At 45.2% G+C, this 23,069-nt stretch overlaps 3 protein-coding genes and 1 pseudogene across 5 annotated transcripts in view; 2 read left to right on the top strand and 2 right to left on the bottom strand.

The window, feature by feature from the left end:
* The window catches only part of LOC138849079 (putative neuroblastoma breakpoint family member 5), a 45,274-nt gene extending 30,363 nt beyond the window's left edge, over positions 1 to 14,911 (bottom strand). For both annotated transcript variants that reach the window (XM_070071370.1, XM_070071371.1), the window contains exons 1-2: positions 14,774 to 14,911; positions 629 to 746 (exon numbers count right to left, since the gene is read on the bottom strand). The gene's annotated coding sequence lies outside the window, so the exon portion shown is untranslated. The remainder of the gene's footprint in view (positions 1 to 628; positions 747 to 14,773) is intronic.
* Positions 1,827 to 2,680, top strand: LOC100357315 (kinetochore protein Spc25). The gene has a single exon (XM_002711974.4). The coding sequence runs from the start codon at positions 1,952 to 1,954 to the stop codon at positions 2,630 to 2,632; it is 681 nt and encodes a 226-aa protein (XP_002712020.1). The 5' UTR covers positions 1,827 to 1,951; the 3' UTR covers positions 2,633 to 2,680.
* The window catches only part of LOC127491550 (uncharacterized), a 74,828-nt gene continuing 66,145 nt past the window's right edge, over positions 14,387 to 23,069 (top strand). The window contains exons 1-2 of one of the 2 annotated variants that reach the window (XM_051848082.2): positions 14,387 to 15,393; positions 21,382 to 21,448. In XM_051848082.2, the coding sequence (XP_051704042.2) occupies positions 14,719 to 15,393; positions 21,382 to 21,448 (742 nt within the window). In that variant the 5' untranslated portion in view covers positions 14,387 to 14,718. The remainder of the gene's footprint in view (positions 15,394 to 21,381; positions 21,449 to 23,069) is intronic. The other variant, XM_070071372.1, reaches the window with a different exon arrangement.
* LOC100357060 (NHP2-like protein 1 pseudogene) lies at positions 16,984 to 21,365 on the bottom strand (annotated as a pseudogene).

The following is a 23,069-nucleotide window of genomic DNA, read 5'->3' as shown; positions in this document are numbered from 1 at the left end:
TTCTACCCATTCCTGCCACTGACTGTTATACAGCGACCTTCCCTTCTTTAACATGGCGCAAGTGACTAACATTTTCCCCAGCACTGAGTTCCGAGAAGGCCCTTCCTTTCTTGGGGCTTAAGACAGCCCTGTTCCCCTCACACTCTTCCACTGCTGGAATCAGTTGTGCGTAGGGTAACAATCTTTATAAGGAACTCCGCTTTTGTGGTCTTCGGTGATCCAGAGCTCCAGGACTGTCAAGATTCAAGGCGCAGAATGGTTCACATGTTTCTTCATCCCTTCCCCAACACCCCATCCTTTCCATATTTCTCAAACTCTTGTCCAATATAACCACCCTTTGCCTGAAGTGTTTCTTGCACTCCTTTGTCCACAAGGGACTTTCCATCCATTCTTTCATTCCCCACAGATGGGCCCAGTCCCCTTAGGGCCAAAACACCTGTACTCTTTTCCAAGGATAGGGAGCCTGTGGTCCAGGCAAAGCTCCAGGGCAGTGCTGAGTGGCAGAGGAAGCTTATAAAACAGACACCAGGTATAGGCGGCTCCTAATCACCTGAAATGTGGCCACGTGACTGAGGAACCGCATTTCTTGTTTTATTTTATTTAAATTATTTTGTATTTAAATACTCACATGTGGCTGGTGGCTACCATATTGGACAGCACAAATCTGGGGTCTTTCTTCCTTTTTACATCAGTTAAAATTTGTCCAATCTGAGATCAAGAACTGTTGTTCACATGACTGATTCTTTCTGAAAGTAGAGGTATTAATTCTGTTAATTCACGGAACACCAATAAAAATATCTTATGACTGTCTCTGTGTCTTACAGAATCTGTGCAACTTCCAGAATCTCCAGATCTGATTGTGATCCTGGCCTCAACAACTAACTCATTAAACTCCTCTCCTTAGCACTGCATAAGTAGGACTCAAAGAGATTAGGTGACTTGTCCAACATCACCCAGGTATCCCTGACAAGGGTAATGCCAAGAAGTCAAGTCTCTGGGCTCTAAGACAGATGTGACTGTTTCTTCTTGTGACAGATGCAATCTTTATCTTTGTTTCTTCCAAGGTCAAAGCACCTGCCCTTGAGCAGACATCTGTGAATGGAAGGACTCTCACGACAATGAACAGCCACCTTAGTACGTGAGGTGATCAGGAGCAGTTCATGTCTCCACTCCAGGTTTTGGTACCTACAGGTTCACACCAGAATATTTTCAATGGCCCTGGTTGATCCCATCAAGAACTAAGAGGGAGTCAGCATGCTGTTCTAACAACTTGTGTTAAAACTCACCCTGAGAGAGCTGAAGACTGGGTTTTGGCTAGAGGTGACGCAGATTTTAGTGCATGGATGGCGGTGGGGCTAACGCCTGCCTGCCAAGGTGAGGGAGGGTGGGTGCCGAGCTGGGCCCTCTTGTGACGGTAGGAGAACGTGGGCTTGGGGATGGGACATGTGTACGTATGTTGGGCGGCATTTGTGAAATGCGCGTCCTTTCGCTTCCAGCCTTTGGGCCTGGAGGGGTGGGAAGCAGCCTCGCCGAAGAGTTGCGGGTTTCGTTGAACAAGATGACTCTGCCCCTCCTGGTACACGTCCTGGACTGAGCCGTCTAAGTGCCCACTCGGCCGTCCACTTTCCTGCTCGCGTCGGGGTCGGGGGTGGGAGGGAGAGGCGCCGTAGACTTGTTTTTAGAGGCCGGGCGGGGAGGGGCCTCCCGACTCTCGATGCTGGACTCCGGAGAGGATAGAGTTGGGCGTCACCTTAGATGTCACCAGTTTTACTTGTGATAGAAATGGAGTCGGTGTCGTTTCCCAGGATGCTAGAGTGTCTCGCACACTTACCTACTAACAGGGCCTTAGGAGGTGAAGGCGCCTTGGATTCCTGCTGCCCCTTTAAGCACAGTTAAGCCCGGGGCACTTGATCAACCCTGAATATCTAGAGTTAAAGCATTGCCTTGCAAAATGGTGGAGGACAAGCTGGCACTGTTTGATAAAAGCATAAATGAATTTGGGAGCAAATACAGAAGCACTCTGAGTGATGCTCCTTGTCAGATGGTGGGGCTAAGAGACGCCTACAAGGACTCGGTCAAGTCACTTAGAGAAAAACTGTCTGTGAAACTGAAGGAAGAAGAACGAATGATTGAGATGTATCTGGAATATAAAAATCAGGTCAACAGACAGAATGAGTTGATTCCAGAGAAAAAAGATAACTTGTTAAAACTGATTGCTGAAGTAAAAGACAAAAAGCAGAAATTGGAAGACCTTAGAAGAAATATCCAGGATCTTAAGGAAGAGTATTCTAGGAAGAAGGAAACTATCTCCACTGCCAACAAAGCTAATGAAGAGAGGTTGAAAAGGCTGCAGAAATCTGTGGACTTGTATAAAGCTCGCCGTGGACTGGAAATTCGAAAAATATATGGTGACAAATTGCAGTTTATTTTCACTAATATTGACCCTAAGCATCCTGAGAGCCCATTTTTGTTATCTTGGCGTCTAAATGAAGCAAGGGACTATGAAGTGTCAGATAGTGCTCCTCATCTCGAGTGCCTTGCGGAATTTCAGGAGAATGTGAGGAAGACCAACAATTTTTCGGCTTTTCTTGCCAATGTTCGGAAAGCTTTTACTGCGATGGTTTATACTTAATATGTAAATAGTATATTAAACAAGTTTGTTTTTTCTGTCATGTATATCTTTAAAAAAAAAAAAACTCACCCTGAGGCCGGTGCTGCGGCTCACTAGGCTAATCCTCCGCCTGCAGCACCAGCACACCGGGTTCTAGTCCCGGTCAGGTGCCAGATTCTGTCCTGGTTGCTCCTCTTCCAGGCCAGCTCTCTGCTGTGGCCTGGCAGTGCAGTGCAGGATGGCCCAAGTTCTTGGACCTTGCACCCGCATGGGAGACCAGGAGAGGCACCTGTCTCCTGGCTTCGGATCAGCATGGTACACTGCCCACAGCTCGCTGGCCGCAGCGGCCATTGGGGGGGTGAACCAACGGTAAAGGAAGACTTTTCTCTCTGTCTCTCTCTCTCTAACTCTGTCAAAAAAAAAAAAAAAAAACTCACCCTGGCCAGCACTGTGGTGCAGCGGGTTAACACCACGGCCTGAAGTGCCAGCATCCCATAATGGGCGACAGTTCGAGTCCAAGCTGCTCCACTTCTGACATGGCTCTCTGCTATGGCCTGGGAAACAGTGGAAGATGGCCCAAGTCCTTGGGCTCTTGCACCCGCATGGGAGACCTGGAAGAAGCTCCCTGCTCCTGGCTTCTTTGAATCGGCGCAGCTCCAGCCGTTGAGGCCAACTGGGGAATGAACCATCCGATGGAAGACATCTCTCTCTCTCTTTCTCTCTCTCTCTGCCTCTCCTCTCACTGCGCAACTCTGACTTTTAAATAAAAATAAATAAATCGTTAAAGAAAAAAAAACTCACCCTTGGAGTCTGTGTTGTGGTGTATCATGTAAAGCAGCTGTATGGGTGCCAGTCCTGTCCTGGCTCCTCTACTTCTTATTTTTAAGATTTATTTATTTATTTGAAAGAGTTACAGAGAGAGGAGAATAGACAGAGAGAGAGAGAGAAAGAGAGACAGAGATTCTTCCATCCTCTGGTTTACTCCCCAAATAGTGAAAATGGCCAGGTCTGGGCCAGGCCCATAGTCAGGAACCAGGAGCTTCATCCACGATTCCCACATGGGTGGAGGGGCCCAAGCGCTTGAACCATGTTCCACTGTTTTCCCAGGTACATTAGCAGGGAGCTGGATTGGAAGTGGAACAGCTTGGACTTGAACCAGCACTCCTATGGGATGCCAGATGCTTTACCCTCTCTGCCTCAATGCTGGCTCTGCTCAACTTCTGATCCACTTCCCTGTTAATGGCCTGGGAAAAGCAACAGAAGATGATCCAAGCATTTGGGCCCCTGCTACCCACATGAAAGAGCTGGATGAAGCTGCTGGCTCTTGACTTCAGCCTGGCCCAGCCCTAGCATTTGTGGTCATCTGGGGAGTAGGCAAGTAGATGGAAGATCTCTCTGTCTCTCCATATCTCACTCTGTAACCCTGACTTTCAAATCAATAGATAAATCTTAAAAAAAAAAAAAACTCACCCTGGGTGAGAGTGGGGGTGACAGAGAAAATAATCCAACCCACCGACTTCAGAAAATTATTTTAGAAACTGGCACTTTGTAGGAAAGCCTAACATATGTGTGTGTGTGTGTGTGTGTGTGTGTGTATGAGAGGGTTCTTTAAAATGTGGAAAATGTAACTAAAAGATTGTTTGTAGGGAAAAAATTAAAAACTATGAAGAGATTTTTCATAATATATATTTTCCTATTAAACATACCTTCTATTCATGCACATAAAAATTTTTGTTCCAAAATGTACTTTTAAAAAACTTCATTTATTTAGGAGGCAGAGAGATAGACAGGTAGCTCCTGTCCACTGGTTTACAACTCAAATGCTCACAACATTTACACAACATTGAGCTGGGAACTCAGTCCAGGCCTCGCCACTTGAGTGGTAGAAACCCAATTATTTGAACCATCACCAATTCTTTCTGTCTGTATTAACAGCCATCAGGAGTCGGGAGTTAGAGATGGGTATAAAAAAACAAGTACTCCAATAGGGGATGCAGGATTCTCAACTGGCCTCCTAACCTCTAGGACAAATGCCCTCCTGTATACTGCTTATATCGGAATTCTATTTTCCATTAACTTTTTGGAAGTACCCATGTATAACCCATATTCTTATAATACATCTTCCTGGAAACCGTCCCCAACTACATGGAAAGATGTTGCATGATCAGGGCAACCACTGAAGTACCTGCAACTCTGAGATTGCTCTGTACTGAAAAAATACACTGGGACACCTCAATGAAATGGCACCAAGATCCTCATAGAAGCTGTCTCTTAATGGGCTCTGAAGGGAAGAATAGAATAAACTGAAAGATACCTATGATAGTGCCAGCACTGTGCCACAGTGGATAAGGCCACCACCTGTAGCTCTGGCATCCCATATGGGCACCAGTTCGAGTCCCGGCTGCTCCACTTCCCTTCCAGCTCTCTGTTGTGGCCTGGAAAAGCAGTGGAAGATGGCCCAGGTCCTTGGGCCCCTGCACCTGGCTCTGGATCAGTACAGCTCGAGCTATTGTGGCCATCTGGGGAGTGAAGCAACAGATGGAGGACTTTCACTTTCTCTGTCTCTCTCTCTCTCTCTCTCCTCCTTTCTCTCTGCTTCTCGCTCTCTAAAATCTTTTTTTTAAGATACCTATGATAAAGTAAATTGTTACAGGGTTTCCCATTTCTTCATTGTGTCAATTCTCCTATCATCTACAGCAAGTCAGACTTAATTCAATGCATTCATTTGTTTATTCCTTCAGTAAACATTATAACCTACCAATGTGTTTATCAAACCCTTATGGACACAGCACTGAGTGGAATAAACAGTACAGTCCCTGCCTTCATGGAGTTCAGTTTGGAGAGAGGAGATAATAAAGGCAAAAGCAGGACAGAGGGACTAAATGGGGAACGGCAGAGGACCAAAGCTTTTCAAAGCTTTTCACTTTGGTCTCAGGTGAACTAAATATAAACAACACAGAATTAGACACAGACCATCCAGATATTAGAACAACAGCAACACCAAAGACAATTTCCACTTATTTTTATCTCTAATTCCTGACACAGGCTGGCTATTGGGCAGCAGCAGCTGGTAAGATTTCCATCTCTGTCCTTTCCTTGCTGACAAAACCAGCAAACCTGCCATTTGCCCTATGAGAATCCCACCTGAAAACAGTGTCAGCGGGCAGCCTGCCCAGCTGAAGTGAAGGGTGAGGAACACAGCAGAAATCCAGGGCCCAAGCAGGTCGGTTCCTGCATCCCTTATTTGCTCTTTCCCCACTGCCTGCAGCTACACCATTCATGCAAAATCAGATTCAGCCACATGCCCACTTTTCCAGAGATGATGGGTGGAAAGCAAGGAAATCCCCCTTCCTAGTATCCCGATTTCCTGGAAGAAATGGTTTCTCTGAGAGAGGTAGCTGAAATCTGTCTTAGTTAGAAAGGCAAATTCTAAAACTAGAGTATGTGGTTAGAATCTCACACTTCATAGCCGTGTGGGTAGCAGACATTATTTCATCTCCCTGTGACTTAATTTGCTCATCTGTAAAATAAGGATAATAGTTATTTACTGTTCTTAGTGGGTTCAGTGAATTAACGTATGTAAAGTACTCTGAACAGTGCCTCACACATAACTGCTCTATGTGAGCATAAACCATTGCTAGCCATCCCCACACTATGCTCTAAGCTCTCAGGAACTTCATCTTGCCCTCTGATCATCTTATGGGACACCCCCTAGGCTAAGCCAGCTCCTACAGAGCCCATCTGAACCAACCTCAGTCCTTCTGTGGAAGGCATTGTGTCCGTCAGTACTCACAGTGAAGCTTCAATCCCATTACCTTAGCATTTGCAGAAAGGATCTTTGGGAAGAGATATGATTCAGCTATGAAGGTAGGTTCTTCATAATGAGCTTAGTCGCCTTCTAAGAAGAGACACCATAAACTGCTCTTGCTTCTCTCTCTTTCTCTCTTTCTCTCTTTCTCTCTTTCTCTCTTTCTCTCTTTCTCTCTTTCTCTCTTTCTCTCTTTCTCTCTTTCTCTCTTTCTCTTTCTCTCTCTCTCTCTCTCTCTCTCTCTCTCTCTCTCTCTCTCTCTCTCTCTCCCCCAGATGAGGACACAGCAAGAAAGTGGTTTTCTGCAAAGCAGAAAAAGAGCCCTCACCACACTTTCAAGCCATATTGGTGCCCTGATCTCAGACTCCCAGAATTGTGAGGGAAATAATCTCTGGTCTTTCTGTCATACAGTCTATGATGTTCTGTTATGGTATCCAGAGCTAACCACAACATCCCAGTGCTAGAGGCTGCCATGAGTTACTCCGATGCTATAAATTCTCCCATTTCTGAGTGCAGAAATTTTTCATAAAGTCTGTGAATAAAAAGGATTTAGGAGTGAACCCCCACTCAATCAAATATCAACTGAAATCTTGATCTCTATTTAATCTTTGAGTTCATCTGTTTTCCAACTGGATGATCACACCTGTTTGCAGTACAAGACAGTAAAATGACAACCCCAAAATGTAGAAGTTGTGACGCGACAGCTCAATGCCTGCAGCAGAGAAGGAGAATCTACTCCATGACCTTGATCCCAAAAGGAAGTTGAGTAATGTGCACTTACAAATGAATTGTCAGCAGATTCACTGTCACCTTCCTCAGGAATTAACAACCTCATGGGGAAGCAGCACTCACTACCTTCAGGGTCCCTCTGGATTTCAGGGCACCCAGGAATCTGCAGAGTGTGCCTATGGCTGATTTTTAGCTTTGCTGACCACCCCCCTCCTCCAAGCTACTTTTCTAAATGACACTGAGATGACACCCGTTCAGTCTCAGCACTTTGCTGCTGGGAATTACACACAATGTTGTTATTTGCTAAGCTGTTCCGAGACTGGAATGTCGATCCTTTTATGGCATCCAGTTCTAGAAAAATATCCCAGTCCCCTTACCTGGGAGGGTCCTACTTGACCACAGAGGTTGCCTCAGGGGTACTGAGGGGGAACTGAGCAGCAGCTGGGCCTTCATTATAGCAGCCCTTCCCAGAGCATCCTTCAACCATTCAGGACCCCTGCTCTGCTGTCAGAGCTGATGACTCATGAACGCCACAGACTCCTGCTTACTCAGCAGGAGTTGACAGCTGGCAGGTGACTGTGTGGCACACCTTTGGAGAACCTGACATTTATGTCTCTCTGACATAAATGACTCTAGCAACATTCACATCTGGGCGGTCATGTAAAAGTTCTATGACAAAATGCATAAAACCTAACCTCTCTGAGCTTCACTTTCATTCTTTGTAGAATGGAAATGACCTTTATCTTCTAGAATTGTCAGAGGTGATGTGTGCAAAACTCATTCATTCAACAGTTACTGAGTTTTGAGTGCTGAGTTGAGTGAAGCACGGTTCCGAGCATGGGTCCACTCTCATGAGGCCCATATTGTAGGAGTGGGAGAAAACAGCAGAGAAAGAAGAGAATACATGGCCCAGAGGTTGGTGGTTACTGCTGAGGGGAGAGAACCAGACAGGAACAGGAAAGAAGTGCTGAGGTAAAAAACTGCTGTGTCATAAAGGTAGGCTGAGGAAGGACTCCCTGGAAAGTGAACAGAGCTCTGAAGGAAGTGAAAAGGTGGGCATGAGGATTCTGGGAAAAGCCGTGCAGAGACCTCAAGGTATGAGAGTGCCTGTAAAGACTGAGGAAGAGGCCGGCGCCACGGCTCACTAGGCTAATCCTCCGCCTAGCGGTGCCGGCACACCAGGTTCTAGTCCCGGTCGGGGCGCCGGATTCTGTCCCGGTTGCCTCTCTTCCAGGCCAGCTCTCTGCTGTGGCCAGGGAGTGCAGTGGAGGATGGCCCAGGTGCTTGGGCCCTGCACCCCATGGGAGACCAGGAAAAGCACCTGGCTCCTGGCTCCTGCCATCGGATCAGCGCGGTGCGCCGGCTGCGGCGGCCATTGGAGGGTGAACCAACGGCACAGGAAGACCTTTCTCTCTGTCTCTCTCTCTCTCACTGTCCACTCTGCCTGTCAAAAAAAAAAAAAAAAAAAAAGACTGAGGAAGAGACAGGGGTCCAGGGTGGCTGGAGTTGAGAAAGGAAGAGCAGAACAGTATGAAAGTAGGTCAAAGTGTCAGGAGGTCATACAATGCCGACCCTAATGTCACTAAGAGTGTGTTTGCTCTTACTCTGAAGGAGACAGAAAGCTATGGGAAGATTTTTTGCAGAAGAATGGCATGATCGAACTTAAAACTTCTATCTGGGGAGATTCCAAGATGGTGAAATAGGGAAGAGCATACTGCTCTAGGATAGGAGTAAATAATAAGAAAAAATGTAGGAAATACATTCTCAGGAGAGAATTAGAGAGCAAACTGCAGTGAAAATTCTATGGAAGGAAGAGGAATGGCATGGATCAGTGTGGAAGATTCGGATGTGCAGCATGAACACAGACACAACACATGACCCCAAGAGCCAGAGAACGCTCCAACTTTGGAGACTGAGGTAAGATCAGATTATAGCAACCCATGCCAACAGTGATACAGAGGGAGAACATGGCATGAGTCTGGCCTGGAGCCCTAAGGGGGAGAGGGTTCCCACGGACTCAGTAAGAAAAACATGGGAGCACATTTCTCTCACCCCATCTGCAACACAACAGCACCCAGCAACTGGCTGAGAGAAGGCAGGCACCATTTGGGGCATAAGTGGCAGCTAGGGAAGCTCTTGTGCACGCACCCAGCTGCTGGCTGAGAGGAGATGCCATCTTCTCAGCAGTACCAGGAGTGGCAGCTTGGGTGCACGTACCTGCAACCCAGTGGGGAGAAGGCAATGTTCAGTGGGTGGCTGTTGTGCATGCATGTGATCTAGAGATTCCAGCAGAGGGAAATATCTATGTTCCTCACTGACTTTGAGTCAGCTGGGAGGACTGAGCACCCATGTAGAAAGGTGAGGTGCCCTAGCCTCTCAACATACCACAGGCTCTGTGGCTCAAACTGCCAAGGCACAGCACCCACAGGCAGCTGGCTCTGGGAACATCTCTGCCTCTCGCTGGACGGGACAGGCTAGCAGAGCAGAGTGGATCCTCTGAACCCTGTTGACTGTGGGAGCCTAGTGTGCTGAGACTGTGGGAACTCTGTGACTGCATGAGAGGACACAAAGTGTAGCTGGGTCTCTGGGCCATCAAAGTGAGCTGCTCCAAATGCTGCTCAGAGCTCCACGATCACCTGGGATGGGTCACTGCAATGGGATCCATGCCTATGCTGAGGACTACACAGATCCTTCGTGCTGTTTATAACTCAGCACAGAAGAGTATTACACCCATTGTGGGCTAACACCCGAGCACTGATCACCTTGGAAGAGAGGAAGTGAGGGTGTGATTACGCCAACAAATCCCCTTTGCTAAAAGGAAGATATCTACCATGCCCACCTTGGGTATTACCCTGGAGACATGCCCCACCCTGGAGCACTGATTAGAGCTCCCAAGATACCCAGCACAAACCTCAGAGTATTCACAGAAAGAGCAGACACCCCACTAAGCCACAGAGACAAGTTCAAAGATAAAAGACATAAGGAATAAAACAATAAATATTTTCACAAATGCCTAAAAATAAACACAGAAATTCTAGAAACAAGAAAAAGGAACACAACTTGCCTCCTTCCCCCTGCCACCAAGGAACATAGCACTTCAATATTAGAATGTGAAGATGAAGAGATTGAGGAAATCACTGAAATGTAATTTAAAAGATTAATCATAGGATTACTCAGAAGCAAATCCACAAATTAAAGAAATCCATACATAGCATGAATGAGAAATTATCCCGTGAAACTGAGATTCTGAAGAGAAATCAAAATGAAATATTAGAAATGAAGAATTCAACATGTCAAATAAAAAATACATTGGAAAACCTTAACAACATACATGGTGAACAAAAGAAAGACCATCAAAGCTAGAAGACAAATTTTTGTAAAGTTTTTAATCAGAACAAAAAAATGGAGAAGAAATTAGAAAAATTATAAAAGTTGGAGATTTAAGGTATACTGTCAAGTGACCAAACATACGGGTCTTAGCAGTTCCTGAAGGTGTGGAAAGATAGAATAGATTAGAAGGCCTATTCACTGAAATAATTACAGAAAATTTCACCAATTTGGAGAAGGAAAGGGACATCTAAGTACCTGAGGCACATAAAACTCCTTATAGGCATGACCAGAAAGGATCTTCATCACAACACTTGTAGTCAAACTTTCAGCACCAAAACATAATGAAAAGGTTCTAAAATCTGCAAGAGAGAAACACCAGATTATCAATTAGGCTCACTGCTGATTTCTTAAAAGAAACTCAACAGGCTATGAGAGAATGGAAAGACACAGTCCAAGTAGTAAGAGACAAACTGTCAACCCAGAACACCATAACCTGAAAAGCACTCATTTATGAATGAAAAGTAAATAAAGACCGGCCATAATAAAAGAAATTGAAAGAGGGGCCTGCACCTTGGCTCATTTGGTTAATCCTCCACCTGCAGCACCAGCATCCATTATGCGTGCTGGGTTCTAGTCCCTGTTGCTCCTCCTCCAGTCCAGCTTTCTGCTGTGGCCCGGGAGGGCAGTGGAAGACGGCCCAAGTGCTTGGGCCCCTGCACCCACTTGGGAGACCAGGAAGAAGCACTTGGCTCCTAGCTTCGGATCGGCGCAGCTCTGGCCGTAAGGCCATTTGGGGAGTGAACCAATGGAAGGAAGACCTTTCTCTCTGTCTCTCTCTCTGTCTATAACTCTACCTGTCAAATAAAAAAGACAGAAAGAAAAGAAAAAAAAGAAATTGAAAGAATTTGTCACCACTCGTCCAGCCTTACTAAAGATGCTTAAGGATGTGCTACACACAGAAACATGATCATCACCATGTAAGAAGGTGAAGGCAGAAAATCTCACAGTAAAACTACAAAGGAAATCCACAGCAAACAATAGGAATATTTACAGAAAAATGACAGGGCCAAGTCATTACTTATCAATAGTAACCTTGAACATAAATGCCCTAAACTCTCCAATTAAAAGATAAAGGCTGGCTAAATGCATTAAAAATTTAGACCCATCTATTTGCTGCCTACAAGAAACATACCTCACCAACAAAGATAGGCGACCCAGACTGAAAGTAAAAGGATAGAAAAAGATATTGAATCACAGAATGGGAAGACATATTGTGTTTTGTTTCATTGGCACCAGATAAGTGACTGATCACTACCAAGTCACTAAGTCTTAGTGAAGGAAGCCACCAGGTATAGGAAAATGAATCCTGAGTGATTAAAACCCAGGCCTGTTAGAGGAGCACACAAGAAGAAGAAAATTATAACCTATAAGAAAAATAGAACATAGTGAAAGATCATGGTAAGTGCTCTGGACAGGAAGACAGGATAGTAGGACAGGAAAGGCTATCTAGGAAGCTTCTGGAAGCTATCTGTATTCTAGATATTAATATAAGTAGTGGATATGTTAATTTGTAGTAACCTGTTAAGCATGATATGTTTTTTAATTTTTTAATTTTATTTAATAAATATAAATTTCCAAAGTACAACTTTTGGATTATAGTGGTTTTTTTCCCCCATAACTCCCTCCCACCCACAAACCACCCCATCTCCTAATCCCTCTCCCATCCCATTCTTCATTAAGCTTCATTTTTAATTATCTTTATATACAGAAGATCAACTTGGTATATACTAAGTAAAGATTTCCCAGTTTGCACTCACACAGACAAAGTATAAAGTACTGTTTGAATACTAGTTTTACCATTAATTCACATAGTACAACACATTAAGGACAGAGATCCTACATAGCGAGTAAGTGCACAGAGACTCCTGTTGTTGATTTAACAACTGACACTCTTATTTAAACTTCAATAATTACCTGAGACTCTTGTCTAGAGCTGCCAAGGCTATGGAAGCCTCTTGAGTTCACAAACTCCGACCTTATTTAGACAAGGTCATAATCAAAGTGGAAGTTCTCTCCTCCCTTGAGAGAAAGGTACCTCCTTCTTTGATGGCCCGTTCTTTCCACTGGAATCTCACTCACAGAGATCTTTCATTTAGGTTTTGTGTTTTTTGTTTTGTGTTGTTTTTTGTTTTTTTGCCACAGTGTCTTGGCTTTCCATGCCTAGAATACTCTCATGGGCTTTTTAGCCAGATCTGAATGCCTTAAGGGCTGATTCTGAGGCCAGAGAAGCGTGATATTTATGTTTTATGGACCTTTCTGCATACTCTTTTACACTGCTAAAGAAAAAATTTTATGCCAGTGCAGATTATACCATAACAAAATGTGTAGTGGGTTATATCGATCTACACTGCAAATGGGGTGTGAGGATCCCTATGTCCACACAAAACACGGGGAAGTATAGGACAGAGGAAGTAGCAAAGATGATTTCTGGTCCCAGCCAATCAGTGACAGCGCTGGGACTGGATGAAGCTCCCTATGCAGACTGTCCTGGCAACCACAGACCTGACCTGATGTCCCTCCACTGACAGCAGTGCCTCTATGGATACAGGATCCTTTGGCACTCTAGAGCTTGAACCCCAATATGAATACTTTCCAGGGAGCAACAGAAGCACCCTAATTGTTGAAGCGTTGCAAGAAGCAGGTGTAGTGAGCCGGGAGGAGAAGCACATTTGCCAGCATTCCACGTATTCTGAATTGAGGGCAGTTCCTGGAAGGCGGGGCTACTAGAGCATTCCAGGTATCTCTGAGACATTTGAAAATTAGGCTCAAAAGCAGATAACAGTGGTTGGTGGCTTCTGACAGAGTCCAGCAAATTTAGAGAAAATACATACAGAAATGGGTCAGAACCTACAGCCTACGATTTTCACATTCTAATTTTAAGGTGTTCCCAAAAGTCATCTCAAACACAAATTCATGGTATGGTGCATACACATACTCCAAGTGTGTGCTCACCCAAACACAAATACACACACATACACAGTATCTGCTAAGAATACAACATTATCTGACAGCAACAGCAAATAAGCACCAATAAGCAGCAGTCATAAAGGACCCTGCACACAGCCAAGGTTGCTTCTCCCCTCAAGCTGCGGCAGCCTCAAGGGCTGTGCCAGAGAGAACCTGGAGTGTGCAGTCAATGTGGAAAGCAGGATCAGGATAACAAGAAGGAAGGAATGGATGGTGGAAGCCCAGGGTAGCATAGCATCCCAAAGAGGGGAAATAAACTCTACACACTATCTTTTTTATTTCTTTAAGTGCAGAACAGAATGTATTTTGCTGATGTTACCTATCGCTCAGACTGGCACAGGTGAGCACCAAGAAGGATCCATTTGACCATGGCCTCCATCCATGGGGGAAAGGAGATGAGCTTTCACCACTGAGGACTTCTGCAGTCTCCATTAATGCTTACCCCAGCAGTAGGAGCCCCAGAGCTCATGGGGGAGCCATCACAGACCCACCTCCATCCCAGCACCACCACACGCCTGCGACACTGGTGCTACTGCCATCGTGACGATGCCCATGTAACAGACGCCCACCCTGCAAGGCCAACACCGCTCATGTCTGTGGCCCAGAAACCAGTAGCACCCCTGCCATGAGTGGGCTTCCGTCCCAGCTCTAGACTCCACCATGGCTTCATGTGCTCCTGGACCCAAACCACAGAGAGAGCGCCCATCCCCCCTGCCCATAGGTCCCATCCCTTTTCCCTGCACCCCTCTCCCCGCCCCCACCCCGGTTTCATCCCTGGCCCCGCATATGACGTCACCTCTCAACTCTGACCTCACATTAGGACTCCCCTGCACCACACCTCGCACCGCGTCTCCTCTCCACCCCCACGTCCTGTCTTCACCCCTCACACCGCGTCTCCACTCCACCCCCACGTCCCGTCTTCACCCCTCACACTGTGTCTCCACTCCACCTCAATGTCAGGTCACGTTTCCTCTGCCCCCACATTACGTCATGTCTCTTTTGTCTTCCACATCCTGTATCCTCCGCCCCACACGCCAGGTCAGCGCCGCATGTCTCGTCGCATCTCGGGTCGTCACTTCACGTCACGTCACGTCATGTCACGTCACATCACTCATCTCCATTGACTCCACGTCACATCCCTTCGGGTCTCCTCAGCCGCCTCGTCCCGTCCGTCTCCATATGCAGTGTCTCAACGCCTCCCTGACTCGGCACCATGTACGCGGTCGGAAGCTGCAGACACAGGACGTGCGACACCCACATGGCCTCACCTGGAGGAGCAGCCTCACGTCAGGATGTCCGTCCTTGTGCGCGAGAACACGCGTCACGTGCCGCAGGCTCAACCTCACTCCCTGCACAGCACCGCAAGGTCTCCAGGACCCCGCACGCCTGCGTCCCGGGCCCCGTGCTAAGGACGCACCGGCCCCAGTGGACGGCGGTGCTGGACTTGGTTCCAGGGCCCCGGGAGTCCCAGGGCCCACTCCGGCCGGGGCCTCCACAGCAGCCCCCAAACGGCGGGAAGGCCACGTGGGCAGAGGCCACGCCCCTCGTTTGTCATCCGCGCAGGCCCCGCCCAGCCGCGCCTCAGCGCCGCGGTCCCTCAGGCGGCCGAGGCCGCGCGCACCCACCACACAGGGACGCCCTCAGCCCTGCCTTCACCCTGGAGGACGTCGGCGGCCTGGAGCCCTTGAGGCCATTGCTGGGGACACCAGCTCAAGGGAGAAGCCGCCGAGAGCCAACACCACGCCGGGCCCAGGAGCGGAGGTGGCTTGGCGGGATGGCGCTGAGGAACAGCGTTTCCGGAGGGCAGAGCGCCGTCCCGGCCTCAGAACTGACGCTCAGAGGGAGGAAGACGAGGGAGCGGCGCGCACAGCTTCCTGGGAAGAGCGAGGTAGGGGAGGGCGGTGGCCGCGTGCAGGGGCTGGAAGACGCGCCAAGGCCCGGCGCATGCGCCAAGGCCGGCGGTGCAAGCCCGGGTAGCCAAGCCTTGGCCGCCCCGCCGGGAGAGGAGTCTCAGGACACCCTGCGTGGATCGGGCGGTAGGAAATGCTGCCTTCGTCTGTCCAGCCTCTCACAGGAATGATGGTTTCCTTCTGCGCGTGGGCGTGAGCGTCCTTCAACTCGCGAGCTTCGAGATCTGTCAGGGTTTGGTTGCCCCGGACAGGAGCTGGAGACGTGTCCCTAGGAGCCCTGTCCTCCGTGTCTCCCGGAGCTGCGGGGTTGGAGGAGGCGCAGGGCCCCGGGGTGCTGCAGCCTGGGGGCAGGAGAAGGTGCATGGAGGCGCAAGGTCTGTGCCGGCTGGGAAATCATTCGTTCCCTCATTTGCTCACTGAAAGATGATAGTTCAAGGCCCGCTAAGGACTCTGGGTTTGAGTCCTGCCAGGCTTTTCAAATGAGTCTTGAAACATGAGTCTGTGGTTGACATTTCTCTTCACCAGTCTTGTTACTTCTGCTCAAAGTCGCCTTTGGAAAAAATCCTGCGTGAACTGCTGGGATTCAGATTAATGAAATAACTAGAGGGGGTTTTCAAAGTGAATCTGCCCTCCAGCAAAGGTCCACACAAACTTTGTGTCCTTCTGGCTTCCATGTGAATTTTAGGATTGTATTTTCCAGTTTTTTGAAGAATGTTCCTGGTATTTTGATGGAAATTGCCTTGGGTGGTATTGGTATTTTCATATTAATGCTTCAGTCCATGAACATAGACTGCTTATATGTATGTGTGTGTGTGTTTTGTGTGTGTGTCTTCAATTTTTTTCATTAGTTGCTTGTAGTTTTCTTGTGGAAGTCTTTCACATCCTTGGTTGAATTGATTACACAGTAGGTTTTTGTAGCTTTTGTGAATGGGATTGCTTATATACTCTCTATCTCAACTAATTCATCATTAATGAATAAAAATGTAAATGTTTTCTTGTTAGTGTGATGCACTGTTATTAAAGTTGGTTATTATTGGTTATTAGTCTTTTGGTGGAGTCTGTAGGTCTTTCTTTATTTAGAATCATGTTATTTACATACACAGACTACTTGACTTCCTCCTATCTCTGTGCCTTTAATTTATTTCTCCTCATTGATCTAAAACTTCCAGTACTATATTAAGAGCCATGAGAGGCGGCGCCGCGGCTCACTAGGCTAATCCTCCGCCTAGCAGCGCCGGCACACCGGGTTCTAGTCCCGGTCGGGCGCTGGATTCTGTCCCGGTTGCCCCTCTTCCAGGCCAGCTCTCTGCTGTGGCCAGGGAGTGCCGTGGAGGATGGCCCAAGTGCTTGGACCCTGCACCCCAATGGGAGACCAGGAGAAGCACCTGGCTCCCGGTTTCGGATCAGCGCAGTGCACTGGCCTCAGCGCTCCGGCCGCGGCGGCCATTGGAGGGTGAACCAATGGCAAAGGAAGACCTTTCTCTCTGTCTGTCTCTCACTGTCCACTCTGCCTGTCAAAAAAAAAAAAAAAAAAAAAGAGCCATGAGAGTGAACTTCCTTGTCTGGTTCTAGATCTTGGAGGAAATGCTGTCAGTTTTTCCCATCAGTGTGTTGTTGGCTATGGGATTTTCCTGGGTAGGCTTATTGTGTCGAAGTGCACGACTACCATCCCTAATTTTTTCAAAGTTTTATCATAAATGGATGTTGGGTTTATTGATCAGTACACCACAGGATGTGAACCTTAAGGTATTCAAACTACAACAGTGTTGCAAACCAGGGCCTGAACCCTACAACCCCATCTCTCTACAGTGGCCAGTCAGCGGTCAGCTTCGTACTCAGACCCTCTGTGTACTCCTCATTCTGCTCCCTGTTCCTTCCCTCTTGCTTTCCTGTCCCCTGACTTTAGCAATCATCCAGTGCTGTGCTGAACTGCAGGTGAGGCACCACTAATGGCCTTGCCACCTCCTCTTATTTTTCTACCTCATCCTGTATGTTTGGATATAGGTAAAACTTGCCCGTTTTGTCTGTTAGCTCACTTTGATGGATTTCATCCTTCTTTCGTGTTCCTTTTAATGGAAAAGAAGCTCAAGGGCTAGGACAAATGTAAATAATGCTTCCAGATTGTTCTTGCTCTGTTTTCCAAAATTCTATAAGTTGTATGTTAAATGTAGCAGGTAGGTTGAACAACCTAAAGTTGTAAGTAATCTTAAGTGTAAATAAAAGCCATCTAAATTTTCTACAAATAATCCATAATGCTGGTGAGATTTCAGTGAAATTTGTTTCCTTATGATATTATTAGTGGCACATTAGTTGGTACAATATGAAAAGTAACTGAATTTACTATTCCTGGGAAATTATGCTAAGGAAACTATTATACTGTGGCTGTTATTGACTTAAGTCCCCTCAGAAAAGGGTTAACATGAGAAGTAAAAGGGGTCTGGAACTTTGAACCACAATGACTACATTTGTAATTGATCTTCCCTACCTGGACTTTCCAAATGACAGAAGTAAGGCTTCATCTTATCCACGAAGATACAGGTGTAGAGTCACCCTCCCCTCTTACCTCTTCCCTCAGTCCACATGTCTGAGCCAAGCCTCTCCCTTCTTTGTCATACTTCCTGACGAAGCTCTTTGTCCTCTTCCTTATTTGGACCTTATTTGGTCCAAATTATAGGACCTTATTTGATCCTATAATGGTGCTGTTCCATGAATGTTTGATCTGTTCTATTCTTGTGGCCTGTAACACTTACCTCCTTCTCTCACCTTTATCTGTTATAGATGAATTTTTAAAATTTTTCTGTTATTTTTTAACTGGCACACAAAGTTGTATGTGTTTATGGGGTGCCATGTGATGTTCCTACACATTTGTATATTGCACAATGTCCAATCAGGGTTAAAAAAAACTATTTAAGATTTCATTTTGGTGAAAACATTTTTAAAAATCCTTATCATTTTTGGAAAATACTGAATACATTTTCATTCCTGTAATCCCACTATCATGCAATAGAACCCCAGAACTACTTACTCCTATCTAGCCATGACTTAGTTTCTCTTAATCAACCTTTCCTCATCCCTCACTCCCTCTCTACGTTTCCAGTGTCTGGTAACCAACATTATACTGTCAACTTCTATGAAATCAACTTTTCTGTCTTCTGCACATGCATGAGATCATGTAGTACTTATATTTCTGGGTTTGACTTATTTCACTTAACATGACAACCTCTAGTCCCACACTCATGTTGCTACAAATAACAAGATTTTTGCTACAGTGATCATTTTTGTTGTTGGTAATAAGGATCTAGGTTAATGACACAAACTCTTACTAGTTTTGAATCAGCATCAGGATCTCAAACAGCAAATGAGCATCACCAACAGGAGTTCAAAGACTGTTAGGAGAAAGGCAATTGTGTGTTCACCTGGGTCCTTTGCTCTGGTTGGTACAGGCTACATTTTTGCAAAACAGAGCTATAGCCACTATAGGGCGACCGATTTTTTTGTGTGTGTGGTAGAATCTTAATATGTGAAGCTATCCAACACACAACCAAAAATAATTATTACCTAAGAGTAACTCTGAAAATAAAATACTGCTGATTGTAAATGGGCAATTAGTTGAACAATACAGGAGTACAGTAAGTTCAATAGTAAAATTTAGAAATTAAATCTGTTTATATTGCACCATTTTTCAAAGCTCATTTCAATTTTAGAATTCTTGGTTTAATTATACAGACGCGAGACAAATCCTGTAAAATGTGTTTCAATAAAACAAATCTATTTTCAACCCCTACTATATCATAGTAACTATGCTGCTCACTGTGTATGCAAAATTTTCCAGATCATATGCCACACTTGAGGAATTCACTGCCCAGAGGAAGACACTAACATAATTAGGCCACATTAATGTAAGGTGGTATGTGCAGTAATTAATTTCTTTCTTATCTGCAGTGTTGTGGAGTTCAGTAGAGTTTATGGGAAATATCTATGAGACTGTAGTTGTTCACCCGCATAACACTGGGCCCCAACATCCAGGAGTAGGTTTAGCTTTAACCTAGTTCAGGGGCGTGTTTACTTGACAAACAACACATGAAGTCGAAAACAATGAAAAACATCCTTTCCCCAAGCAAGATACAGGAAAGCAAGCAATAACTGGCAGTACAAAGAAACAGAGAACCCAGTGATTCCAGCAAAAGCCATGGCATAGAAGGAAAGTAGAAAAGGAGGGAGGAGAAAAATGAAATCCTTCCAGTTAACCATTTGGTTAAATCTAAGAGACTATTAACTATGAAAATAATAATTGTAAAATACCAGGCTATTGAAATATGTATAAAATTAAAATACATCATATTAATGGTATACAAATCAAGAAACTGGTAAATAGGTAAACTTCAGGTAAGAGAGTATAATTCCATCCCAGATCCTAGGCATCGCTGATGAACACTCTGTTCCTATTCATGAGATTCATCTTTCCTGGAATTTCATACAAATTCAGTTCTAATTTATCTATTTTTCTGACTGTCTTCATTCAGCCTAAGGGTTTTGAGATTCCCCTATGCTGTGGCAAGTACAAGCTGGATGTTCCTCTGTATTGCTGAGGTGTGCGTTCCTGTTTGAGGATGCCACAATTTTTTAAAATTTAAAATATGAATATATTTTTATTATGTTGCTCACAAGAATGAAAAACACATTCGCAACCTCATGTGATAAAGAATCCATTTGACCCACATTGTGGCAGGAGACAGGGTAAGAGCCCTCACAGCTGGTACCAAGTGTCCACTGAAGACATCACCTTTCACCAGAGAAAGGGTGTTTCCCTGGATTCTGTCATCTACACTATGGCTTCCAGCTATTCTCCATGATCTTCCCAGAATCTTTCATTCCAGAACTTCCTGACCCTCTGAGCCTTTGCCGCTCATGACTCTTTCATGACCTAGATCAACTGCCTTGCTTCACTCAGCCAGCTGCCTGTGGAATTCCATGCCACCCTCAGGGGCAGTCAAGTTGCACTAACAGCACATCACATCAAAAGCCATCAGCAGTGGTACATTGGTAAATAACATTTGGGCATACGTTTAACAACCTCAGAGAATGTGTGCTTTCTCCCCAGTTGGTCCACAATCCCCTAGAAAGCAAAGGGAAACCCCTCACTCATTTTAGTAAGTATCTGCTGATTCTGTATGCCAGGCACAAGGGGCACAGAGTGGCCAGTGTTTACTCCTGTCATGCCCTGCACACAGTGGGAGGTCAGAGGATGAAAGCTGGAACTTGATCTCTTTCCTGACTCAGTCAGGTTTCTTCTGGCTGTTCCTACCTTTAACTGCTGCCTCCATGTGTTTTGTGCTTCGGTTCATTATTCACAAGGGGAATAAAATGATGGCAAAGAGAAAGGGTGGAAGAGAAGATGGAGGAAAACAACCCCAAATCCAAATATGAAACTCCAGAGATGAACTTTAATACTACAATATTTTAATAATATTATTTAATAATAATAGAAGGCAGCTTAAAATACTATGCACTACCAAAGACAGTTTGATACACAACCTCAGGGAGGATTCAGCATGGAGGCTGTGGCAGAAGGCACAGGTATATACTAAGAACCTTTCAATTGACTGCTGAATGGACAGACTCTCCTGCTTTCCTTGTGAGCCTTCTTTGTTCTGGTGGCAGAACAAGCAATGCCAGGCCTGAAGACTCCCCCCAGGCCTGCACCAGAGCCTGCTTAGTGCAAACAAACACATAAGGCATGTTCTTGTCTTCACACAGCAGCAGGAAGTGCACGATGTTCCAGCAGCTCGGCATCTGCAGCCTTCACAATAAACTCAGAGATGTCCCCACTTGGGGTTTTGGTGGTCCCATTGGCTCCTTTCAGAAGCTGCTGAACTAGGGCCAGGGGTTGCTCAGTGAAGTGGGTGTCTGCAAGGGGGTAGGACTTTAGATTAACCTTGGACTCAATCATGGATTTGATTCCACAGGCTCCTACCGTTGAAGAACACTTGCCAGCTTTTTTTATCCTGTTGATTGACATTGTGTTGTTTCCAGGTAGGAACTCATTAATAAATCAGTTATGAACATTAGTGTGCAAGTCTTTGGGTGGATGTAGGTTTTCATGAGCAAGTGATCCGCAGTGGAAAGCTACAAATAATAAATTTCAAATACAATCCTAATTGGAAACATTGGTTCCCTGTTGCTACATTCCAAAAACCACTCCCTTTCCCTCCCCTTTCAGGCCTAAGGAGGGTAATTCTGTGGTTTCCTTGCACATGTAATTTCTTGGGAAGTTCTATATGACCAGTTGAAAAAGAAAGAAAGTACAAAGGCTTGAGTTATAAGTAAATGGGTATGTACAGAGGCCAGATCAGACAGAAGTAGCTGTCTTCTGCACTATGGCCTTACAAAAAGTTTGAAGATGCACTTGAAGAACAATTCTACCATTGGGTAGAATATTGGTGGTAAATGTAATAGTCACTTTGTGTAAAAAAAAAACAACCTGAAGTCAAGGTCAACACTAATTCATAGGCAGTGTGTAGCAAGTTTTGCAATCGACTTGAGGATGGACTTAGTAGGAAGGACACAGAGTGTGGAGAATAGACATGTCCTACATATATTTCTCTAATATGGTATCCACAGTGAATTGGCAATCATTGGCATAGATCAGTGTGCAAGTGTCAGTTGGCATCTTTCCCTAGCCACGAAGGAGCCTGTTCAATGGGCTGAATGACAGAAGAAATTTGGTCTTTCCTCTTTAAAGCTGATCTGATGGTCTTTACTACCAAAAAGACAAAGGCAGATATGGCCCTATGCCCTGCTAGACTGTAATCATTTCACTGGTGAAGACTGATTACACAAAACCCTTGCTATTATAGAGGGGATTGCATTGGTCCTTGTTGACATGGAACTTTGGCATAGATTCACCTTCTTTGCCCGTAATACTTGTGCCAGCATATGCAGATGTGTAGAATACCTTGTGTATTATAACTTTTTACCCCACAACTATGCCTCTGACAGATACCTTAATGTATTAAGAAGTGAGACTGAGCAGTGAGTTCAGGCCTGCAGAAGTCATGGTCTAACCAGCAACCAGCAACAGCTGCCTTAAGGAAACTGCATTGCACTGCTGAAGGCTTAGGTATGGGTTCAGCAAAAACAGTCCTTTGTCAGGTAGATCTTTTTAAATTTGTTTTAGTGCTTTTCAAATATGAATAATTCACAAAGAAAATAATTTGCACAAGCATAATTCTGTACTTTTGCAAATATATCTCAGTGATGGATTCTCAGAGTAGGAATTGCTGGATCAAGGAGAACAGGAAATCACATGATTTCAGTAGATGTTTCCAAATTTTCCTGCATAAGGGTTGTTGCATTTTACATTTTCATCATTAAACCATAATAGTGCCTGCTTTCTCATGATGTCAAACTTTTAGATTTTTTTCACCTAATATGTGAGAAACAAGATCTTAATATGGTTGAATTTGCATGGCAGTTATTGTAGAAAAGTTTAACAACTTTTAATATGTCTGAGGACCATTTCAATTTCTTTTATTCTAAATTATTTTATAAGTTTTAGGTAATTCATTGTACTGCAATTCTCCATCTTTAAGAAAGTTATTATTAGGAGTATCAGTCCGTTGTCACACACATGCACACACACACTTATTATTCA

This window comes from Oryctolagus cuniculus, chromosome 3, assembly GCF_964237555.1.
Source record: "Oryctolagus cuniculus chromosome 3, mOryCun1.1, whole genome shotgun sequence".
NCBI lineage: Eukaryota > Metazoa > Chordata > Mammalia > Lagomorpha > Leporidae > Oryctolagus > Oryctolagus cuniculus.
The sequence above is the reverse complement of the archived record's forward strand: the minus strand, read 5'-3'. Positions and strand labels throughout refer to the sequence as shown.

Excerpts from the sequence above, each read along its gene's own strand:
- LOC100357315 (XM_002711974.4), top strand. The coding sequence starts at position 1,952 with ATGGTGGAGGACAAGCTGGCACTGTTTGATAAAAGCATAAATGAATTT.